The 21,600-nt window shown below is 44.4% G+C and overlaps 1 protein-coding gene across 1 annotated transcript in view; it reads right to left on the reverse strand.

Annotated features, from left to right (window-relative positions):
* The window catches only part of efnb3b (ephrin-B3b), a 94,514-nt gene extending 73,744 nt beyond the window's left edge, over window positions 1–20,770 (reverse strand). Inside the window, exon 1 of the mRNA XM_049568501.1 lies at window positions 19,324–20,770. Within this exon, the coding sequence (XP_049424458.1) occupies window positions 19,324–19,472 (149 nt within the window). The 5' untranslated portion in view covers window positions 19,473–20,770. The remainder of the gene's footprint in view (window positions 1–19,323) is intronic.
* Window positions 20,771–21,600: the final 830 nt, after the last annotated feature.

Genomic DNA, 21,600 nt, shown 5'->3' on the forward strand with positions numbered 1-21,600 from the left:
AAGAAACGGCAGCACTACGCCTAAATTCATCCAGTAGAAACTTGTTGTATTGATTACCAAGTAAAAGACCTGCAGAACATATTGCTTTTTACTCATTATCGCAATGTAATCACATTGCAAAAGGCGATATTGGGATTTTTTTTTTTTTTTTTTAGAAAACTGCACTTGTGTTCAGTTCAATGTTCAATTTGTTCAATTAAAGAATGTTGGAAATAATAATTTCCCTTCATTTATTTAATTAAAGAAGAGATTTTTTTTGTATTTTGGCACTGTGCTGAAAGCAGCAAAAAGGCAGCACTGAGTAATATCTGTTTAATCTTTAGTAATATTGTTATGGTGATATTCAACGTTATCACATTTTCTAGGGCTGCAATAACTAATCATTTAGTTGTCAACTGTTAAATTAACTTCCAACTAATCTGTTAATCAATTAGTCAGTTTTTTTGTGCTTTTGTCTTTTAGTTTTTAAGAAAAAAGTCAAAACTCTCTGAAATCAGCTTCTTAAATGTGATTTTTTTTACTCCCCTATGACAGTAAACTGACATCTTTGGGCTGTGGACATCATTTCGGGCTTTGGGAAACACTGATCTACATTTTTAACAATTGTTTTGACACTTAACTGACCAAAACACTAATCAGTTAATCAAGAAAATAATCTATAGATCGATTGACAATGAAAATAATCATTAGCTGTAGCCCCAATAAGTAATGGCACAGTTCAGGCACTGCTCCTAACCCTCTTTTTCCCCTCACTTCCCTCTCTGCTTTCCTCACCCTTCTTTCTCATCTCACTCCCTCCCTCCCCTCATCTCTGCCAGTGGATGTCTTTAATCAGAGCGTCAATCAGAGTGCGACGCGTGTAAGAGAATGAAGCTTAATCCAATATAAGATACACAAGATAATGCAGCTGTTAAAACCATCAGCTGCCTGCCAGATAACAACCCTGTCACACATTAAGTCTCTCTCTCTGTTGTCTAACATCTCCCTCACTTTCACTCTTTGTCGAATGTAGCTTTCTTAATGGTGAAATGAATGGTTGTTAAATGTCAGCATCTCTCCATCAGTTGCTTTTTTTTCTAATTGAAATCTCTTTGCGTCATAGTCTCCTTCAGGGTTATTACTGTTAACAAGAAGTCTAAATCTAGCCATGAAAAACACTGCTGGATAAACTGAAATTAGATTTAAAATTGTGGTAGAAAAAAGTTAATCAAATCTTGCCCGTGAAGATATTAAATTAAATAATAAAAACTGTTTTTTTTTTTGTTTTGTTTTTTTTTGCCAAAATACGAAGACAATCTTTGACTTTTAAAAGAAAGGACTTGTGACATACAGAAATATCTTTCAAGTATTACATTAAAAGAGGCTAAAACTAAACTATTAAGATAAATAACGGTGACCTAAAAGTGGGAACCCTTGAACCTCAAATGAAACAGAACTTTAATTAAGAGTTGATGTGAGAGTGTAAAAACCCTGACCCGAAAATCTCTTTCACTACTAACAGAAAGTTCAATTACTTCAATGCAGGGCTGGCTGCTGGATGTTGGATTAAAGCAGCGAGAATATACAAAGGATTGGGGCAGATTAACCTGTTAATGTGACCTACTGGCCAAACTGGTAAGATTATCACTGAGCAGACACAGAGTAACAGAGATTACATGCAAAATAGAGAGTGAAGTTAAAAACAAAAGGAGACAGCAAGAGATAAAACAGGACCACAGGTGGGCCAACCGGTTAAAAGGGGTGAAGAGTGAAAGCTCGTCTGCGCACTGACAGACGTTTAAACTAAACAGACAGTTAACAGACAGATAGATGGAGAGATAGTCGGTGAGGAGAAACAGGGAATTAATGGAGGGTGACTGCTGGAGGAGGGGCCTCTGTCACCACCTTGTAGGACCCACTGGAAGCAGTGGTTGGGTTTAAAAACAGCATGGTTAAGGACGGAGAGATAAGATAGGACTGCGAGCTATTCATCACATTTATAGAAGAGGTGACATTTAGCCAGACGACAGCTTGGGGCATGTGTGTTTTCAAGGTGCACAGGCCACAAAAACACAGAAATTGGAAATCAGGTGCACAGCCCAATCACCAGTTAAAAATGTTGGCTTTGTGCATTTCTGCAAACTGAATACGTTACATTTGCCCGGTAGTTAACAACACTGTGGTTAACATGTTGTTAGGTTTAGGCACAAAAACAACTTAATTATGGTGAGGAAAAGATCCTGTTTTGGCTTTAAAGTGCCACTTTTGGGGGCACAATCTCTCCCGGAAAAGCAGTTATGCGTCTTCAAAAACAACTAACTTTACATGCCACTATTCTTGCCATTGGGTCGCAACAAAACACACGTTTAGTGCCTAAAAAGATACTGGATACACAGTAATAGCCCTCTGTATACAGAGATCGCACTATAGGGCTGCTACCAATTCCCTTTTTCACGCCGCCTTTGTATTTTGACACACAACCAAACAACGGCAGCTTCATGCTGCTTTAGTGTGTGATTCTAGACAGCATGCCAGCATTGCGGAGGCAAAAGAGGCGTGATGTGTAAACAACAGCGTTGGCCTCTAATGTGACAAATAACATACGCGTCGGCAGCGCTATATAAACAATTATAAAAGCATAACATGGCGATAACAATTATGGTGACCAATCTTATCCTCTGATCAGAGGGTAAGGAGCTCCCGTACCTCATTGGTTTTTTTCAATTTGCAGATATTTTCAGCCACTGCTCTTCTTCTTTGAGTTAGCTGCTAACTGGTAACAGCTATTTCATAAATCTCCTGCAGTGGGTATTACACATTGTCAAAACATTGCACCCTAGTCGCCCATTATCCTGTCCTACTGGCTGTCCCAAATACAGACATTGTTTCGGCACTGTTACTACGTCCAATGGCTCATTAAAGGTAACACAACTCCGTCCCTTCACACCACGATTGTACCTTTTATACAGAACAGTGAGGCGGAATAATGGCGTGAAATTCCTGCCTTGATGAAGCAGGGTAAAAGGAACTAATAATTCGCTAAAACACAACTGATATTCTTGTTTGTTGGTCTCGAACAGTGGTCTGCACCTTGGCAGACGTCTTGCTAGGCTTATATATTACGTCACCTTTGAAATGTTGATATAACAGGCATGAAACGTGCAAAAGTTCATCATTCATGGTCTGCAGAAGCATATCATGCCAACATTTCCTTCGAGCAACTGGCCTCAGGTGGGAATCAAGGATTGCAGAAAAGAAGAAGATGGTGTTTTGTATGTAATTCTGCAATAAATGCATCAGTTAATGTTTCTTGGAGAATGACCCTGATTGCGAGAACACTTTAAAATAAAAAACGAAGCGAATGAGCTCATTATTTGCACTTGTGCTTTTCTTTTCTTGTTTTTCTAGTTCTTTGATTTGTGTTTAGGCGCAGGGGCTGATTTCCTCAAGTCTGAGTATAGGACACCTGTCACCTCCTAAACACACACACACACACACACACACTAACACCTGTCTCTTGTCTAGGGTGAGGCATAACGCACGGGTGGGACCAGGAGATAGAGAAAGAGCGAGACGGGCTTTGGAGAGAGAGAAACGGGGCTTACGGAGGACAGAGGGAGGACGGATGGAAAGCTGAAGATAAACTAAGCTTCAGACGGCGAAGCGAAATGTGTGTTGGGGGAAAGACGCACTTTGTTGCGAGAGGACAGCGGACACGGGGACTGACGGGCAGGTTTGAAGGTGGAAAACAGGGGTGGGGATGCAAAAGGTGACCTGGGAGAAAGAGGGAGGAAAACGAACGGCCAGAAGAAGAGAGGGGGGGGGAAGGCAATGGGAGGAGAAAAAGCCAGGGGTGAGGAAGAGGGAGGGAGGGTCCATGGGTTCATAATCCCCTTACAGACAGCTTTGTTGAGTGATTGACAGCCCAGCACGCCACGTTAGAGCCCGAGCACACGGAGGCCGCTGTGGCTGGAGGGATTATCTCTCCCCTGGCTTACAACCCCCCCACGCCACCTCATCACCACCTCATCACCCTCCACCCCTCCCCTCAATAGGGTCAAGTGGTACAGGCCAGTTTCTGTTGTTTTCACGCTCTCTTTTCATGCTCGCCCAGAAACCGTGTTTTGTCTCGAATGATTGTGTTGTTTTGCAAATAATACTTAATGCGGTGATGGAAGGGCGGGGGGGGGGGGGTGTACACAAACCCACGCAGGGCATGTATACAAGTGCACGCACCCACGCATGACGCATGCCTGACATCCACACAATCACACTTGCGCGCGCACACACACACACACACACACACACACACACACACACACACACACATAAAAAACTCTATTCAGCATGCAAGGGCATCATGGGGGTACAGAAGCACTTTAACAAGACCTTGAGTGAATTCTTTTGTTCTAGCTAAGTACCACCATAATAGAGTTAGCTCGCCCGTCACAAGAGTGATTACATTTAAGAGGAAACATAAGGAGAAAGCAAAGGTTTTGATTAAAAAGGAGATAACGTAAAAAAATACAGCTGAATTACAGCACTTATGCATGATAGCGGCATTGTTTGGCTGCTGCTATGTTAAGGCTTTGAGAAATCAGATAATACATGCGATTAACCAAGTGCCAGAATACACACCTCAGAGATCGGACGTGTTGCAGTGCTCAGCTGTGTACACACACGCCACACACATATATATAAAGGCCACCCAGGACTAAGGTTCCAGATGGGCTCGGCCTAACTGGGACCAGTGGCTTTACTGAAACACACAAAACGGGAAACCGAGTACAAACAACGCAGCAGCTGCGTGTGTGTTAGCTTGCAGGGACACACGCGCGTACTTTTCAAAAGACCGTACAGCCAGAGAGTTATCGGCGCCACGTGACAGAAAAAGGCACCGCACGCAAATAGCACAAATTCAAGGTACAGAACGGCACATGTTCACCACAGTGACCCACAGTCATGCCACCCATCCATCAACTGGAAAACCAAAGAACACAAGAGGGAGACTGTCGAAAAGGAAGGCTTTTGTCCCACCCCCCCACCCCCCCTGAGCACCAGCATTCTTCTGGCTTGATTTTCTTTGTGGGGAAGTAGAGAAAGAGGGAAGAAAAAAAAGGAAGGGTGAACGAAAGAAAGGAAGAAAGGAGGGCGCTCCATCTGTTTTTTTCTACCCCCCTCCTGTGACTGGGGACCTGCAATACAGCTGCACTCCAAAGGAGAGAGATAAAGAATAAGAAAGAGAGAAAGATTTTTGGAAGGGAGGTTAGAGGACAGGGTAGCTAATGAGGGAATGGCTTCCTGATTTCCAGAGAATTTTGAGGGAGTGGTACATCTGCTCATGGATGTATGTGTGTATGTGTGTGTGTGTGTGTGGTTGCAGGCTGAGCTCTGGCTCACAGTTGCTCCCAAATTACTTTGACACCGCAGTGATAGGCAATCATGATTATTCATCCTGTCTTCGCTACAGAGGACCTATTTACCGCTGGACAGTGATGAGCGAATTGAAGAGAAACAGAGACTACACATCAAAAACCACCCACCAAGAAGAAGAGAGACAAAAAGGACCAGACTGGGGGAAAAAAGAGGAGGAAAAGATGAAGGCATTTCTTTCTTTCTTTTTTTTTTTTTAAAAAAAAAGAGGGAATACATTTTACTGTCTGCCAACTAGCTGTAACATGATAACGGCTTGGATATGTAGAGATGGAAACATACACTAGTGGTGAGGCGGGCAACAAGAGAGAAAGTGAAAGAAAAGACAAAAGAAATGAAGGGGGGATTAGTGCGGAGAAGTGGACTGGTTTTACAGGCGACGAGAGGGGTAAGAGTGCGTGTGGGAGAGTGCGAAGCCCGAGAGCCGAGTGTGTGTGAGGGCTTTCAGTGGAAGCCCATAGGCAAGGGGGGGGGGGGCTCTTTTGTTAACGGGGAGCAGAGGGAGGAGGATAAAGTGAAGGAGGGAGAGTGAGAGTGTGGGGAAGGAGGAGTGGAAGGAAGGGATATGCTACTGACGGAGAGGGAAGGAGGAGGGGGTGGCGTGCATCTCCGAAGAAACTCAACCCCTCCACTTGGACTTTTTCCAGCACTGAGAGCAATAACATTTTTCATCTGTGCATGCATGAGTATGTGTGTGTATACAAGCCCTCCACTGTGTGCATGCGTGCCTGGCTGTGTGTGTGCCAGTGAATGCTGGTGTGTGTTAACTCTGACTGCAAGACATGAGGACAAAAGGGAGGAGAGAGAGAGAGAGAGACAGAGAATGAGAGCAAAGGAGGGTAAAACCGCTAAAAAGCAGCTCCGTCGCTTGAAGCGCGCTCTGAGTCGTGTATTCTAACCAGTGCCGGGGTATCAGATGATGACATGTGGACGGGGCAACAACAATCCACTTCACCGCTCTTTCTATACAAGATGGATCTTGTTAGAGTTACTTGTCCTAGACAACAAAGCACTGTGCAGCACTCTATATACTGCAAGGGGGAAAAAAACGACCATTTGGAGGCAGTCAGCTAGTTTACTTTCATGCTCGGCCTTAAATCATCGCTTCAGGTTGAAATACTTTTATGTCCGCTTTTCAGGAAGTGGGAGAAACGGCCTTGTTTTAGTTTGACAACTACGCATTTTTGAGTTTATCCAATGCAGGTCTGAAAGAGGTTCATAAACCCAGGAGGCTGGATATTCACAGTCCAAAGAGAGAGATGTAATCCAGCTGATGTCAAAGTCAGACTGACATGACATTAACTATCTAAGCATATGTAACTAGAATCACATGTCGGGCTGCAACTAACAAACATTTTCATTATCCTTTTCATCACCCATTATTTTGCCAATTAATCGTTTAATTGTTTCGCCAGTAAAATGTCAGAAATAAGAAAACATGCCCTGTGTAATTTCCCAGAGCCCAAAATGACGTCTTCAAATGTTTTTTTATCAGATCCAGTGTCCAAAAATCCAAAGCTATGTTTCAAATTCTCACATTTAAGAAGCATGGAACCAGCAAACGTTTTGCATTTTTGCTTAAAAAAAAAAATGACGAAAACAATTATTCAATGATCAAAGTAGTTGCCGGATAATTTTCTGTCAATCTACTAATTAATGGTTTGACTGACATTTGGTGTTCTAGCTACGTGGTGATTAGCTTAGCCAAGCATATTATAAAGACTCAAACAAACAGCTAACTGTTAACCCCTGCTTCCAGTCTTTATGCTAAGCTAAGATAATCAATTCGAGGTTCTAACTCCTTACTTAACCCGAAGTGTAGTGTACCAATGGCACAATCAAAACCACGGATTCAGGCAGCCAGGGTTTCCAATGCCACATACCTAAGGAACCAATCTCTTTCAATATCAGGGGCTTTCAATATCATTATCATGCCGCTAAGACGAAACAATGTGTATCAGAGGAGAAGCTTGGTGTAGCTGCATATTGGTATTTTGCAAGCTAACTTTCACTTTTACTTAAACTTGTGAGAGCTGGCGGGAAGCAAATTTGCATTTCCTAGGATAGTGAAGGCATGACCTGATCTACTCTCTCTCTGACTGGCTAGTACTTGTTGCCTTCATTGGTTGGATTGGGTAGGCTTAGTCAAGAGTAGCAAGATTGATTAGAGTTAGGGTACAAATGTGAGAGTAGGCTTATCAGAGGCAGAGTAAGGCAAAGTAGGGCAAGTCATGCCTTCACTGTTCTAGGAAACGCACATTTGCAGTCAAGAACAAGGTTTCTCTGTCATTAGTAACACATTATTAACTGTTTAATAACGTAGTCAAGCTGAAGGCTCAGGTTAGCTGTTACTGTTACATTTCTGATGTGAGAGCGATGAGCTGAGTCGAAGGTGAGCAGGTATGCTCAAGAAGCAGGCGAGCAGCTGAGAGATAGAGGCAGGAGCTAATTTACATGCTTGTGGTTCCATGCATACTAAATGAGGCAACAGTGTGGAGTTGCATCTCAGTCATTTTAAGGCATAAAGGGATTATTTCATGGAAATAAACCTCTTAATGTGTAATTCTGATGAACAGAGATGTGTTTTTAGGGTATTAATCAATGCCACGTGAGGAACGTTAACTGTTCCTTTGGGTGATTATTATACTGTAAGGGTAACGTGACTGAAATATGTGTTGTTGCTTTCACAGTTTCTGTTCATCAGAGAAACATACAAGCAGAAAACCTCGGGACAAAGGTTGCCTGCGCTCAGCCACAAGCGAGAAGTTTTTTTTTAAAATGGAAAAAGCAATTTAAAGAGAAACACTTGGCATGTGCTACCTCCCATCTCAGTATGCGATCTCCACACACTGAGATACAACAACTAACAACTTTCAGTCACAGCTAAGTTACCCCACATGAAGCCCAAACCTCCTGCATCCAAAACTGAACTCATCCTAATCTTATGTTTCCATCTTAATCCTGCATTTTTAATGTCAATCCTACTTAAATCATATTCAACGCAGAACCCAAGAAATGGAGCATGATTTTTTTTTCCCTGCGCAGCTAGCCAAGGTCAGTTTCCCCATAGACTGAAACAACGATGGGCTAATGCCAAAGCCAGATGGACCACGCTCACTGTACGGTCTTTTACCTCCTAATTAGAACTATGCATATGTTCACACGCACGCACACACACACACACACACACACACACGCGAACACACAAAAGCATCCGTGGAGAAGAAAGTGTGAAGCCTGGAAAAATAATCAAGGTGCTGGGCGTTAGTGATGGAGAATATTACAAAAGATCTGTGGTAGAGAAGTAGGCCTGTGCTCACATGGGGTAATAAATGAGTTTGTTTATCAGTGAGCCAAGTTTCCGGATGATTGGTCGTTATAGCAGCAGGGGCAGAGCAGGACGAGGTTCCCAACCAAAGCCTCTTAGCATGAGGATCATCTCTGACCCATTGTAAGTCAATGGGTAAAGATTATCTTAAAGCTAAGATGCTTTTGGAGTAACAGGTCTCCACATCTCCCACACAAGAGACCAAACATCTACTGCAACAGCCAGAGGATCCACACCCCCTCCAAGCACCCCCCGCACAAATAAAAGCCATGTTTTGTTTTGTAGTTGAGCAGTGAAGAGTTGCTCTGCTTTGTTACTAGGCTCCTTGCAGGCAGGGTGATTCATGTATGCTTACTTTTGTGGCTGTGTGTGTTTCTGCAAATCTCCGGATAACAGCTTCTTATGCCAAAAATATAAAATGAGACATTTAAAAGGGAAAAAAAGCCACCTGTAACCACTTACAAAAGCAGCCACCGGCTCATGTGCCTCACATTTCTAGGTCCATTTCGTTGCACATCAGTGTATTTTTCTTATTCCCCGACATGACTTTGTGAGTTCGTGTTCCACCTCAGCTACAATGGAACACAATGAAAGGAGAGCATCCCGGCAAACGTCAGGTTTTGGAGTGTGTTTTGCAGAATCAAAGAGCGAGGACTCCGAGACTCACCAACAATCGCACGGGATGAAATCCATCAAAGAGGAGCCAGAGACACCGTTTGACTGTAGCCTCAATAGACCGGAATGAAAGACTGTCTAAGAAATACTTGGTGTCTTGTATTCATTGCATTATCATCTTTCTTTCCCTTACAAACATCCAAACATTCTCTTTTATGAAATGAAAGGTGGGTTCACCAATAAATGTAAATTACAACACTTCATCCTGGAGTGCAATGAACTTCAAATATCGATTATACAGTGGAACAGTGGAGCTTTCTTTTAAAGGAATTGATTTAGCTTTTGGCAAATTAAGTCTATCAACACATTGTTCAGCTACAAGGCATTTGGCATCATTTCTGCCTCTGTTAGTCCTGCGTACTGTGTGTGAAGTTTAAGCACAGTGTGTGTGTTTGCAGCATCTAATCTTATCGTATGAACTGTGGTAAATACAGAGAAGGGAGAAAACAGCTGCCAGTCTCTTAATCGCTCCACGCTAAGTTTATCAAAGAGCTCATTCCACCCAAAAAGTCAATGAATTCCTCTAAAGCTTACCAGGTTTCATGCTGGACTTCACAGGGATAAATATTATGGGACGTGTCAGTAATGAGAAATGAGGGGCCGGCCCGGTTGTATGTGAGCAGGAAGCAGCTAGTCATGGTGGTGACCTATGGATCATCAGTCACTCTCCCTGTCTGGGCTGTGTCACATCAGCCAGTACCACTGTCAAACCATCCATCTCTCTCTTAACTCGCCTTCCCTCACTGTCTCCTCCATGCTTTTTGTTCCCATCTCTCCTCTATCTTCTCCTCATCTCACCCTGACAACACCCACTTCTTCTATTTCTGCCCTCTCGCTCATATCGGTCGAAGATGTTTGCCAAAAACTTCAGCTGTGACAAGGCACAGCTGTCCGACAGCAAACCCGCTCATTTGTCTCTCTTGTGTAGACACACTCTCTCTCCCTCTCTTTAACATTCAGTTACAAAACCATTTCGGGCCGGCGTCCAATCAAAGCGCTGCGTTGACGTCCACTGGCAGACGGCGAAAGGAGAGTGATGGCGTTTCAGTGTGGATAAAAGTGATGAGGACGCAAAGGCTGAAACTGGAATGAACTCTGGCTGCTGAGGACGTGAGTTGGAGATAAGGCGACAAAACATTTGTTTCTTGTTTTGCATTTTACAAGTTCTGCATAACAGTGTGTAGAGCTATGCAAAAGAGGACCCCACCTTGATGTTGCATAAGGGAGAACAGGTATGAAGAGACTTAACACACAGTGCAAACAAAATCTCCATTTAATCAAGTCATTTTGGTCTTAAAAAGTTTTAAAATCCTCATTTTCTTCAAAGAAGTGAAAAAATCTGCCAAAACACTGAGTGGAAATCAAAGATTTTCACTGCCTGGGAACCAGACAAATCTGTGAGCTCATGTTTTATTTGCTCTGGCTGATGCATCTGGTCCCCCTCTGCTTTTGTCAGATTTTCAGTGGCCTGAGACGTGCCGGGCCAATCACAACCGTTTATCTAATATGGGTGTGTTTGAGATAAGACCGTAAGGAGAAAGGCCGTTCAGGGATTTTTTTGTAAACAACCACGATGGCTGCAGCTGATGCGGAACTTTCTGTTGAAGCTGCGATCGTGTCGGTATTTGCGAAAGAAAAACAATCAACTGAACTAAAAGAGCAGTGTGCAACATTCAGGGAAATTTAGTGGCATCTTGCAGTGAGGATTGTGGATTTCACCCAGCTGAAAATTCCTTTAGTATTCCGTGTTCAGAAAGTTTTTACCTGGAACCGAATTATCTGCAGAGGTCTCCTCCCCTCCAAAACAAACTGACTGATTTAAACCGGTAAAAAACACAGAATTAAGCGGTGTCACATCACAAATCAGTGTTTCTCCGACGCTGTTTGGCATGTCCGAGCCGGGCCATTAGACTAGCACCTGCTGATGAGTTTTACCGGGAGCTGAATTCTTTGCAGAGATCTCTTCTACTCTGAAACAAGTAGGCCGGGTAGTTTAAACTGGTAAAAAGAAACTGAATAAAGCAGCTTCACATATAAAATTTGTTGTTTTCCAACACGGAGGGAGTTCTAACTAAGGTTGCTGATGTGAAAATGAGAATGGTCCAATCTAGAGTCAGCGTTTGGCCCATTCTCTGCTTCTGTATACTATCATATTCCATTTCTGCCAATATATACCCAAAATTGAACACACTGGACCTTTTAAGCTTTTACTGAGAAGAAAGATGTGCTTATTGTACTTCTGAAAGTATTTATCCAAAGCTTGATGTATAAACTCAGACTCAAACTTTTTTCCCCATGCTTTGTGCTAAGTTCTGCCTTAATGTGTGGTGGATTGGCCATCTACACCATTGGGGCCTGGTCACTCAGCAACACGTCACATGTTGTAACCCACCGATAACGCCCCTTTGAATTTGAAAATGACTTGAAAACTCTTAAAGGTCCCAGGCTAATTTGCGATTTAGTCAGGTTATGTTTTTCAAGTATTTCCCAGAACTGAGTGTCTGTATCTTGAGGATAATGCAGGTTGCTGCACTGGAATTGAGAAATTTTCTACTTGATTGTAGAAAATATGTGAAACAATGTGAGTTTTATTGGAAACAGGCTGGAAAAATCTATAACAATGGCAGACTTTGGCCAGAAAATAAGACTTTACGACTCAATTACAGACTGAAAAAAACAAAAGACTTGTTACCGTGCAAGTGCACATGGCATACATCAGAACGGCTTAGAGCTTGGAGATCCTAACACACAATTTAGTATTCATGGCACAAACACACACATACCAGCACATCCTCTGTCACTAACCAGAATCCACACACACACACGAGCGTCAACTCCCTCCTGCTGCTATCCTGTTTATCTGGAATGATGCCGAAGCCACAGTAGCTGCTGCAATTCGAGCCCAACCCAATGTTGTGGAGATGTGCACGGCAGCTGCAGAGCTGGAAGCCTCGTGATACTGAGCCTAAACAAAACTGAAGAGCAAGGAGGGGAGGATGGAGGGATGACAGAAGAAGAAGAAAAGGGGCTGAGGGGAAGAGCTAAGAGGCTGGAACGTGAGTAAAAGGAAGGACGGGGAAGGTGATGAGCAGTGTGACAGAGGTTGCCTCTACGTTGCACACCCGTGTGGCCTATAAAGTCCACGCACACTTTTGTACTGGCTTCTCATCCCACCAGTGCGCTTCTCTGTGTCACCCGGGGGAGGAGGATTGACCTGGCCTAGTCCAAATGCTGCCAGGAGGATTGGATGATCCTTCTTAGGCAGGGTGTGCTGTGAAGCAGGCTAATGAGAGGCCAATGTGTGTGTGTGTGTGTGTGTGTGTGTGTGTGTGTGTGCTGTCTGGCTTTGCTAAGGGGCTCTGGGTTCAGCCACCCAGGGCAATCTGCCCAGTGATGTCGGGACACATGTGACCCCCTCAGACCTATAGGGCTTGGATTACTGTTACCCTTACTACCATTGTGAATGTGTTTGTGTGCGTGCAGTATGTTTCCGGGGGAGAAAGTTGCTTGTTTCTGCATGTGTTCCAACATTCTGAACTAGCTCAGCCAGCCACACGCTTTTAATCTCCTTCATCCTAATCATCAGCACTTTTAACAATTACCAAAATCCCAAAGTCACTTCTAAAGCCCCGGGGACTGGGGAAGTAAATTAGTTCTTTAGCTAACCCCAGCATATTTACAACACCGCTTTATAGCTGTTATGATGTTGATGAATGTGCACTGCCCCTGCCAAATAAACTTATAATCGAGTGATAAAATAATGAATGAATTCCGAGTGGAACAACAGTCCGTGACGCCTGCCAATTTCCCTCACCTCTCCCGTGTGTGTATGTGTGTTTACACACATCTGCCCTCCTGTGTTCACTGTCTCATTGTGTGTGTTTAATGCATAGGTGTAGATTTTAGGGGGCACATTTGTCCTCCCCAATAAACCCCTAACAGTAGCAGAGGACTTTTATTTTGACAAAACTGAAGACATTTACACAGAGGCACAAGCTGGTGCATAAAAACTCCTCGGAATGCTGAAAAAGTAAGTGTTTGATGCTCTAAACCAGGGTCTTTCACATATTTCAGGCCAAGGACCCTAGAGAAATGGAGCAGGGACTCCCTGCTACATATATTGTATAAAATTGAGGTGCACTTGAGAATTTGAGATAATTCACTGAATATTTTTTGGCCTTCTTTCATTTTTACTTGCCTGTAGCTGTTAAGTCAGCAGAGGTTGTAGCATGGAAAGGTGTGTTATTCTCACCAACTGCACTTTCACTGGTGGTTTCTGAGGTGGACGGTATGTCAGAGACTCTTGCTCAAAAAGTTATAAAACAATCCATTGTGGCTCATTGAAAAGTCCGTACACTTGGAATAATAATACAGCTGATTGGCCAGTATGTTTCAGTAGTACATAATTGTTAGCTAACTAGCTCACCTCACCATTATGGACAGGTGCTGCACAGTAATTTCACCATACATTTATAATAATACCTAGATACCGGATGCCAAAATGGCACCTATTCATTCCAATGGAGTTGCTCACCTGGCACATACAGCCAAAACAGTTCTAGCTACCGGATTTGCTTACACGGCCCACTGAACATACGCACTAGTGTTTCTCCAGCTGGCCCCACCTGCAAATTCTTGCTCAGCTCATAGACTCTCTGCTCCAGGAAAGTTTTACAAACATAAACCCTCCATGGACAAAAAAAATCATAATAGAAAAATAGAAAAAATCACAACTGACCTATGAGGTGTTCTGTCAACAGTGTTACAGACATCTCTTTTATTTATATGGTCTGTGGGGAAAAAGCTTTTTGGGTCGCAGGGAATTTTTTTGCTGCAATACTGCAAGTGGCCACTGGGAAAAATTGGCTGCAAGGCTGAGCAGCGTCCCTGGGGCGTGGATTTAGCGTTAGCTAGCTAACATGCTTGCACAACAATTCATGGGTAACAGTTAGCCTATCATAAAGTTGTGTACTGCAAATTAAATTTATGAACAGGCCGATTTATCTTTGCTTGTATGTTGAATTCATGTTAATGTGTATTTTCATAGATATTTTAATTTTAAGGGGAAAAAATTAAACTTAGATTATCGAACAAAAGTTGGGCGGCCCCTCTGCAGTAACTCTGAGGAGCCCTGAGGGGGCGGGAACCCCCTATTGAAGATTTAGGCTCTAAACCTTAAAGTGGAGGACGCCCAAACTCCTCGTTTTATACGTGTCAGCCCAGTGTTGAAACAAAACCTATGCCCTCAGTTTAATGCACACTTGCACATGCGACAAAGGAGATAAATTAGGACCACACACTTGTTACACATGTGTCTGACATAGATGGGAGGGGAGGTCGAGCCCCCTGCATCTCTTTTATGTGTGTGTGTGAAGGCATCTGTTGAGAACATGTGGCCCAATAGATCTGTCTCTTCTCGTCTGTATTTTCACAGTCCGACTGCATACCTGTGTCCATCTGCCCATCTGCCCGCCTGCAACGCCCGGAGAAAGAACGAAAAAGAAAAAAAAAGGTTCCAGCCTCTGGCCAGATTTGGCCGCCTTCTCCTTCTCCTTCCCTTGGCCTTTCCATTCTGCCACATCAGCTGAAACCTCTTTTCACAGCTCCTGTTGCTCTCAGCTCGTAAACTTACACACACTCCTCTTTTTCACCAAGGGAGAGGGAAGTAGGAAGAGAAAGGGAGTGAGGGAGAAAAGGGGGGCTTGCTTTAACAGGCAGCTCCAGCAATATGGTTCGTATTCTTTCCTTCTCTTCTTCTCTCCACGACATTCCTTTCTCTTGTTTTTACACTCCCTCACTCCTTAAACAAAAAAAAGAAGAAAAAAAAAACGCTCCTTAAACAAAAAAAAAAAGAAACAGAAAACACTACCCAGTGGATATTCTCTAATCATTTAGCCTAAGGATGCGTGTAGGCTTACCAGGCTCCTGCTTACTTATCCACACAGCCCAGAAAAGCCTCGCTGCATGCATGCATTATTCATGAAGGGGAAACCTACGGGTGGATTTTTATTTACGAAGGGTGAAACCGGGCGTGGAGTTTCAAACATACAAACAATCAATAAACGGGTGGAATGCTGCTCCTTTGATATGACACCCCGTTTGACCTACTAACACTTATTCCACTCTCCGCGCTCAGTCCCAGAATGCCCTCGCCAAGAACATTTCCAGTGATTTTCTTTTTTTTTTTTTGGAGTCTTTTCTCTGGTTTTTTGTAGTTGAAACACTTAGCCCAGTTAGCTAGTCTTTTATCCGGCGCCAATTAGCCGGCGATTAATGAATTATTGAGAAACGGGAAGGGGGGGATTAAATTTTAATGTGGATCTTAGGGGGAATAGTTGTATTACAAGTCACCGCGAGCGCAGAGAGAGGAGACGCCCACCCTCGGCAGCCGTTTACAATAATCTACAGCCGTTTACGAAAGTATGGAAAGAGAGGAGGGGGGGAAGAGAGAAAGACCGTGAGCGGAGGGAGGGGTGAATGAGAGGTTTTGGCCTTCAGTACAGACGCTGAAATCAAACTTGCAAAAGGGCCAAGAGCTACAAAACTCCATATGCTGTGATCAGAGGAGTGACCAAAGCCAACATTACTTGAAGTCATTTCCTGTGTGTGTGTGTGTGTGTGTGTGTCCGCTGGTGTGACCTACAGTCTTTGATCCATGTGTGGTCACCTGCCATGCCAGCATCCACTCTACCTCAACCACCCTCCCCTAAACTCCTGAGCAGTAATGTAAGATTCGATCTTTCATTAGGGCGCCCGTGTAAGGCCGATAATAGGAGATGCTGAGATAAGGATAATGTATGTCTGGAGGGGGTGGTGGTGGTGGTGGTGGAAGGGGGGGACTCTTCCCCAAGGTGATCGTTCTGGTTCAGTTCTCTCTTCCTCAAGCAGAACCTGTATTGGCACTTGAGACTTAACTGGTATTGATTTACTTAGGGTTAGGACTGTCTCTACCCCCCTCTGCTCCCTCCACCGCTCCTTCTGTTTCTCATTCACCTCCTGGCACCTGCCTCTGTTTATATTCCTCCCTGCACACCTCTGTCTCTTCGCTTTCCGCCGGGCCGGAGCAATTTCAACTGATGGAGCAGTCAATAAAAGGGTGGATGCAGCACTTGATGGCCGTAAGCATTTTTGATACTATATTTTACTGTAACTTACGTCAGTTTTATTTATGTTGTATTCCAGAAATTAATCAGGTAGAGAGGTGTGTGTATCCTCCACTACACCCACGGGTGCCTCCTTTTCCCTCCTCACCTCTGTCACTCCTAACACATCTATGGGTGCGTCAGTGGCTGCTGTAGCGCTATAATTAGTGGCTGGATGTGACACATGTTTCCAATTTGCTACGTCTGGTCACTGCACTGGAGGAGGGGGTGTGGGGGAGTGAGGTAGAGATAGAGACAGACGGGAAGTGACAGGGGGGAAAAGGGGGAAGAGAAGGATGGGAGGAAGCCGGGAGAGAAGGAGGCCGTGGATATAGAGGCGTCACAAGAGGGAGAAAAATATGAGAAAGAGGGTGTAGGGGAGAAGGAAGAGAAGGAGCCGGAGATTGCTCACAGAGGCGGAAAGAAAGATGGGAGGAGAGGTGGAGGGCAGCTGCAGGTGGACGGTCTAAACTTCAAAGCAGAACATCCAGCAGAGGTCTCGGGGTTAACAATGTGACAGTCCATTTGCTACACAGACGAGATGTGAACCATACATGTGCTCCTGCGCCTGATTGATACAGACTACTGCTTCTGCTTACTTTTCGCCTCATTTCAGAAGTACAAACCAGATGTGTGTGGGCTCAGGACTTCTGGACCTTGGAAGATGCGCACAATTTGGACAAGCATGGGCTCTTAACATATTTTTTAGCCCAGGGCCAAAACCTATTTTGCCCCAAGGCAGCTGAAACTAAAGTAGTGCTCTTGTCATGTAGAGACCGAGGAGAGGAGAAACAAGTACATAGAAGTGTGTAAAAAGAGCCAAGAAAATAAACTGGAGGAATGACTAAGCTGATTAACTATGAATAGTAAGCTTCATGAATAAGCTTCGTAGTATACAATAGGCTTTGTATTTTGAATATATGAGTGAGCAAATCTGTGGAAATGACTATGGAGTCTGGCGTCAAAGCCTCCACCCCTCTAATTGCCAGCCAGGCCCCGTTCTTTAAGCCCCAACACCCACCTAACACTAAACTCCATTAGGAGACAATAGCGTGGAATCACCTGTAAGGCCTCAAAAGCCCGAGCTGTTAGCTTCTCAGTGAAAATTACCCTCCCGTGTCCAACTCTACTCCCTGTTGGGTGAATCCACCCACTGCTGACAAAAAGCCCTCATTAAGGGCTTCATGCCTGGCTCCACAGCGGGGGCCCACGCACAGTCACATCTGTGGAGAGGGGAGAAACCGGGCAGGCCATAGCCTACAGCACATTAAAAACCTGTTAGACTCTTAAAAAGCCAGTGGCATGGGTGTGAGCTGGAGATGGCAGGGCTGCCTACAACAGAGGGTCGAAATGTGCTTTCGTAGTTCTTTGCAGTATAAAATGAGTCATTGAGGCAAAGGTTCAAGAAATGGGAGCCACGCAGGGCCAGTGTTCCTTTGACGCTGATAGTTTGATGGCCTTTGTACAGTATTTATTAAGATGAAATATAAAAACAGGGGCGTCCGAGTGGGGGGACATGGGGGTCTGACAGAGTGAAACTCACTGAATACATCAATTGAAAGGCTGAACTTTGTATAAGAAATAGTGGGAGCTCTCTAAAGCTCCTCTCACCCTTTAAAGACGCAAAATGGTTTAGCCCGCCACAGCAAGAGCTGAGAGAGTGCTAGCAACGCTGGAGCACCAATGTACACTGTCATGTCTTTCCCCGAATAAGGAAGACCAGGGTCCACAAAAGAAAAGAAAGATTTTTTGTTTAAAAAAATCTGTACATTGAAGAAGGTAGGAGAGACAGAGATTGGAAGATGGGGGGGGGGGGGGGCACAGACACTGGCTATGCATAGGGCCTAGAATTTGATGCTACGCCCCTGCATATGAAATATCATGGATCTAATTTGTGTCCACAAATGAAGTCAGGTTTTGCAAAGTTGAAGTCTGGTGTCACTAAACCCCCTTCACCTCTATACAAGCCGCCTTGTTATTCCTCAGCCCCCCCCCCTCCTCCTCACCGCCACCGGGCGTCTATTCAGACACTGGGAAATTGGCAGAGGTGTGAGAAAAGTGGTGTCGGTCGTTAAGGCCCGACGGCCGAGAGGTGTTTAAAATGACATTTCCTCAGCTAATGCCTGACACCTTCTCCAGAGGAAAAGAGGAAAAATGCAAATGAGCGTGGCCGAGTGGGCAGACGGGGTGTTCGAGAGGCCTGCGGACCGGGGCCTAGACTTTAATCAAGGTCATCCGGCAGCAGCAATTAGAGCATCACACACACACGTCTTTATTATCCGACACACTGCTTCTGTCTGTTCACCCTGCAGCTTACAGGGACTTTACCAACAAGAAGAACTACAGCTGGATTATCCACAATAATCAACGTGAGGGTGACGAATTCAGGGCAGCTGTGACACAGAGCACCCTGCCTCTGCTCAGGGTGTATACATTTATCTAATTACTCTGTGAACCTCTGTTAGACTGCAAACTATAGTGATGGAATGATGTTATTTTGGGATTAAGAGCAAAATAGCCTGATGGAACTTTATGGTGTTTGCTAGGCCTATGTCATGTTGCATTACTACAAGAGTGCACTTAGAGTTGCTTGCATTCTTTAAATGTTGTCTAAATCCCTTCTTCTCTGCAGAAGTTGCATGTCACACTTCGAACATGCAATTAAAGTAATTATTCCATCCGTGTTTTTCCTCTTTCGTTGGCTGCAAAACTTCCAGTTCAAACATGCAATTAAGCGACCAGTAAAAATGTGAGAAGTGCTCTTACCTTTCGTTCAGGGAATTCCAGTAGATGGGCTCCATATTGCTGGCCGTCGTCCCCAGTAAATCCAGTATGAATATCAGCAGGATCCAAAATCCATTTCCACTTCCTCGACACGCCATTTCAACCCTGACACCCAGCATATGTAGCCCCATTTAACAGAAATGGGCGATATTTTATGCTGTTTTCAATGCTGTGGCGAGGAGATTGCTCAAAACAATGGATGTGCGACTACAGCCGAGCAGGCTATAGGTAGAGGCAGTCAAAGTGTGGAGTGAAAGCCCGGTGTATACAACCTCATGGATCCACAATTCATCAAATTGCACGGGATCAAACCAAAAGCACACTCGTAAGAAACTTGCTCAATCCGTGCGTCTGGATCTCCAAAAACGACGGTTTTTCTGCGCGTCCACGGTCGTACTATTTCAGTGCCAATCCCATGACTTTCCCATTAATTTGTCATTAGTCCTCCTTTTTCCAAAGCAGTGCTCCTCTGCTCGAATATAACTCCACTGAATCGTATTTTCTGAAATTTATCGCCACCCAGGAGCTATTTCTGTTGCATTTCGGTGCGCCCTAATTGTCTTTTCCCGAACAATGTTCCCTTGTTCTCTGTGCCGACTCTGTGTGATTTCTCTCCCATTACCTTGTTTTCTCGAAAGAAGATCTACCTTCCAACATGTCAGGCTGCGCTGAAAAGAAATATTGTCAGTGTGTTGGAAGGAAACAGTCGAGATCACACCAAAAAAACAAAAAAACTGTGAAGGCAAAGCGTTTAAAACGGAAAAGATGTCACTCGTGTCCACAGCTCCATCCTCATAAAGACATGTTGATGCTCGGTGGGCTTAGTCAGTGCGCATTGCAATCCTTATTCTCCTCTTAGGAAAAACACACAGGTTCAACACGGGCTGTAAATCCGCAAATCCTTCAGCAACGGATTCGTTGAAAAATTAAAAATGAAGACCAAAAAAAAAAAAATCCAAATGGGTGATAAGTGAAGGAATCAATGCAGGCTGCAACACAAGAAAACTGAGAGAAACAAACCAAAGAGCTAGAAAAGCATCCCCACTCTCATAATGTCGCACAAAGACCAACGCGAAACTTGTGAAGTGATTAAAAAAATAAGATGCGACTTGTGAGCATCAGTCCCGGTTGGAAATTGACGCCTATCTGCTGTAGCGCATCATTCGGATTCGCTTCTCGGCCGGAGGAAAAAGCGCTTCATTCGTTATCTCATCCGTCTCTCTGCCTCAAAATCCCACTGGTTTGACTTGCCCTAATGCTCGCAGCACATTGACAGACCGACTGGCTTGTTTGAGAGAAGGAGGAGGGAAAAAGGGGACGTGGATGAATGGAAAAAAAATCCCCATCCTCCGACTGGCAGGCAGGGCGCACTGACGGAGCGCAATTCTTCCAGGCTTTTTTCGGGGGGGCGGTATCGAGTCCCTTTTCAGCACCTCCTCTCTCCTCCTCCTCTCTGAGTTTCAGGGGCCCCCCGACTCGGACCTCTGGACTCCCTGGCGCTCTATTCTGCCTCCTTTCAAACGCTCAAGAAGACCCCCACCACCACCACCACCACCACCCCCCAACCCTATAGACGCTCACTAACGTGCGCCCCCTCTGCTCAACGCAATGATGGAAGAGCAAGAGCGCCCTCAATGCATTCCGTGGGCATCACATGTGGCCCTGGGAGAGGATTGCATTGAAAAATCCAGCTGGTGGAATCTTATAAGGATATTAAACAAATGTCACTGCAAAGCTATACATCCCTACAGGAGTATTTAAGGTTTATGAGATATGAAATATGCCTCAAGGTATAGTATGAGCTCATTATGGCTGTATTAGAGGGATATGAAAATATTTTAAAGTAGAATTACACAGTCTCACTATAACTTGGATATTTGTTTGGAAAATATTGCTAAACATATATATGAAAAAAACCACAAAAGAATGGTGTCATGCATGATCAGTGGACTGGATTCACCTCATAAGTCTGCAGGCCAGTCTAAACAAAAAAGAATCCCCTCTCTCTGAGTGGGAGGATGTGGCCCTTCACTCTCTCCTTCTCTCTCTCTCTCTCCGTCCTCCTCGTTGACAGCAGGGGAAGAGTCCCAGCATCCAGCAGCAACGCTTCAAAGTGGGGCCGTTCAGCTTGATGAGGTACAGGACGAGCCGGGTGACAGGCCCCACTGAGGGCCACACACACCAGTGTTTACAGTGAGGCCCCGCTCGCCAAGAACACTGACACTGATTCACTTATACACTGTTAAAGACACACACACA

This window comes from Epinephelus fuscoguttatus, linkage group LG23 (genome assembly GCF_011397635.1).
Source record: "Epinephelus fuscoguttatus linkage group LG23, E.fuscoguttatus.final_Chr_v1".
In the NCBI taxonomy this organism is placed as follows: Eukaryota; Metazoa; Chordata; class Actinopteri; order Perciformes; family Serranidae; genus Epinephelus; species Epinephelus fuscoguttatus.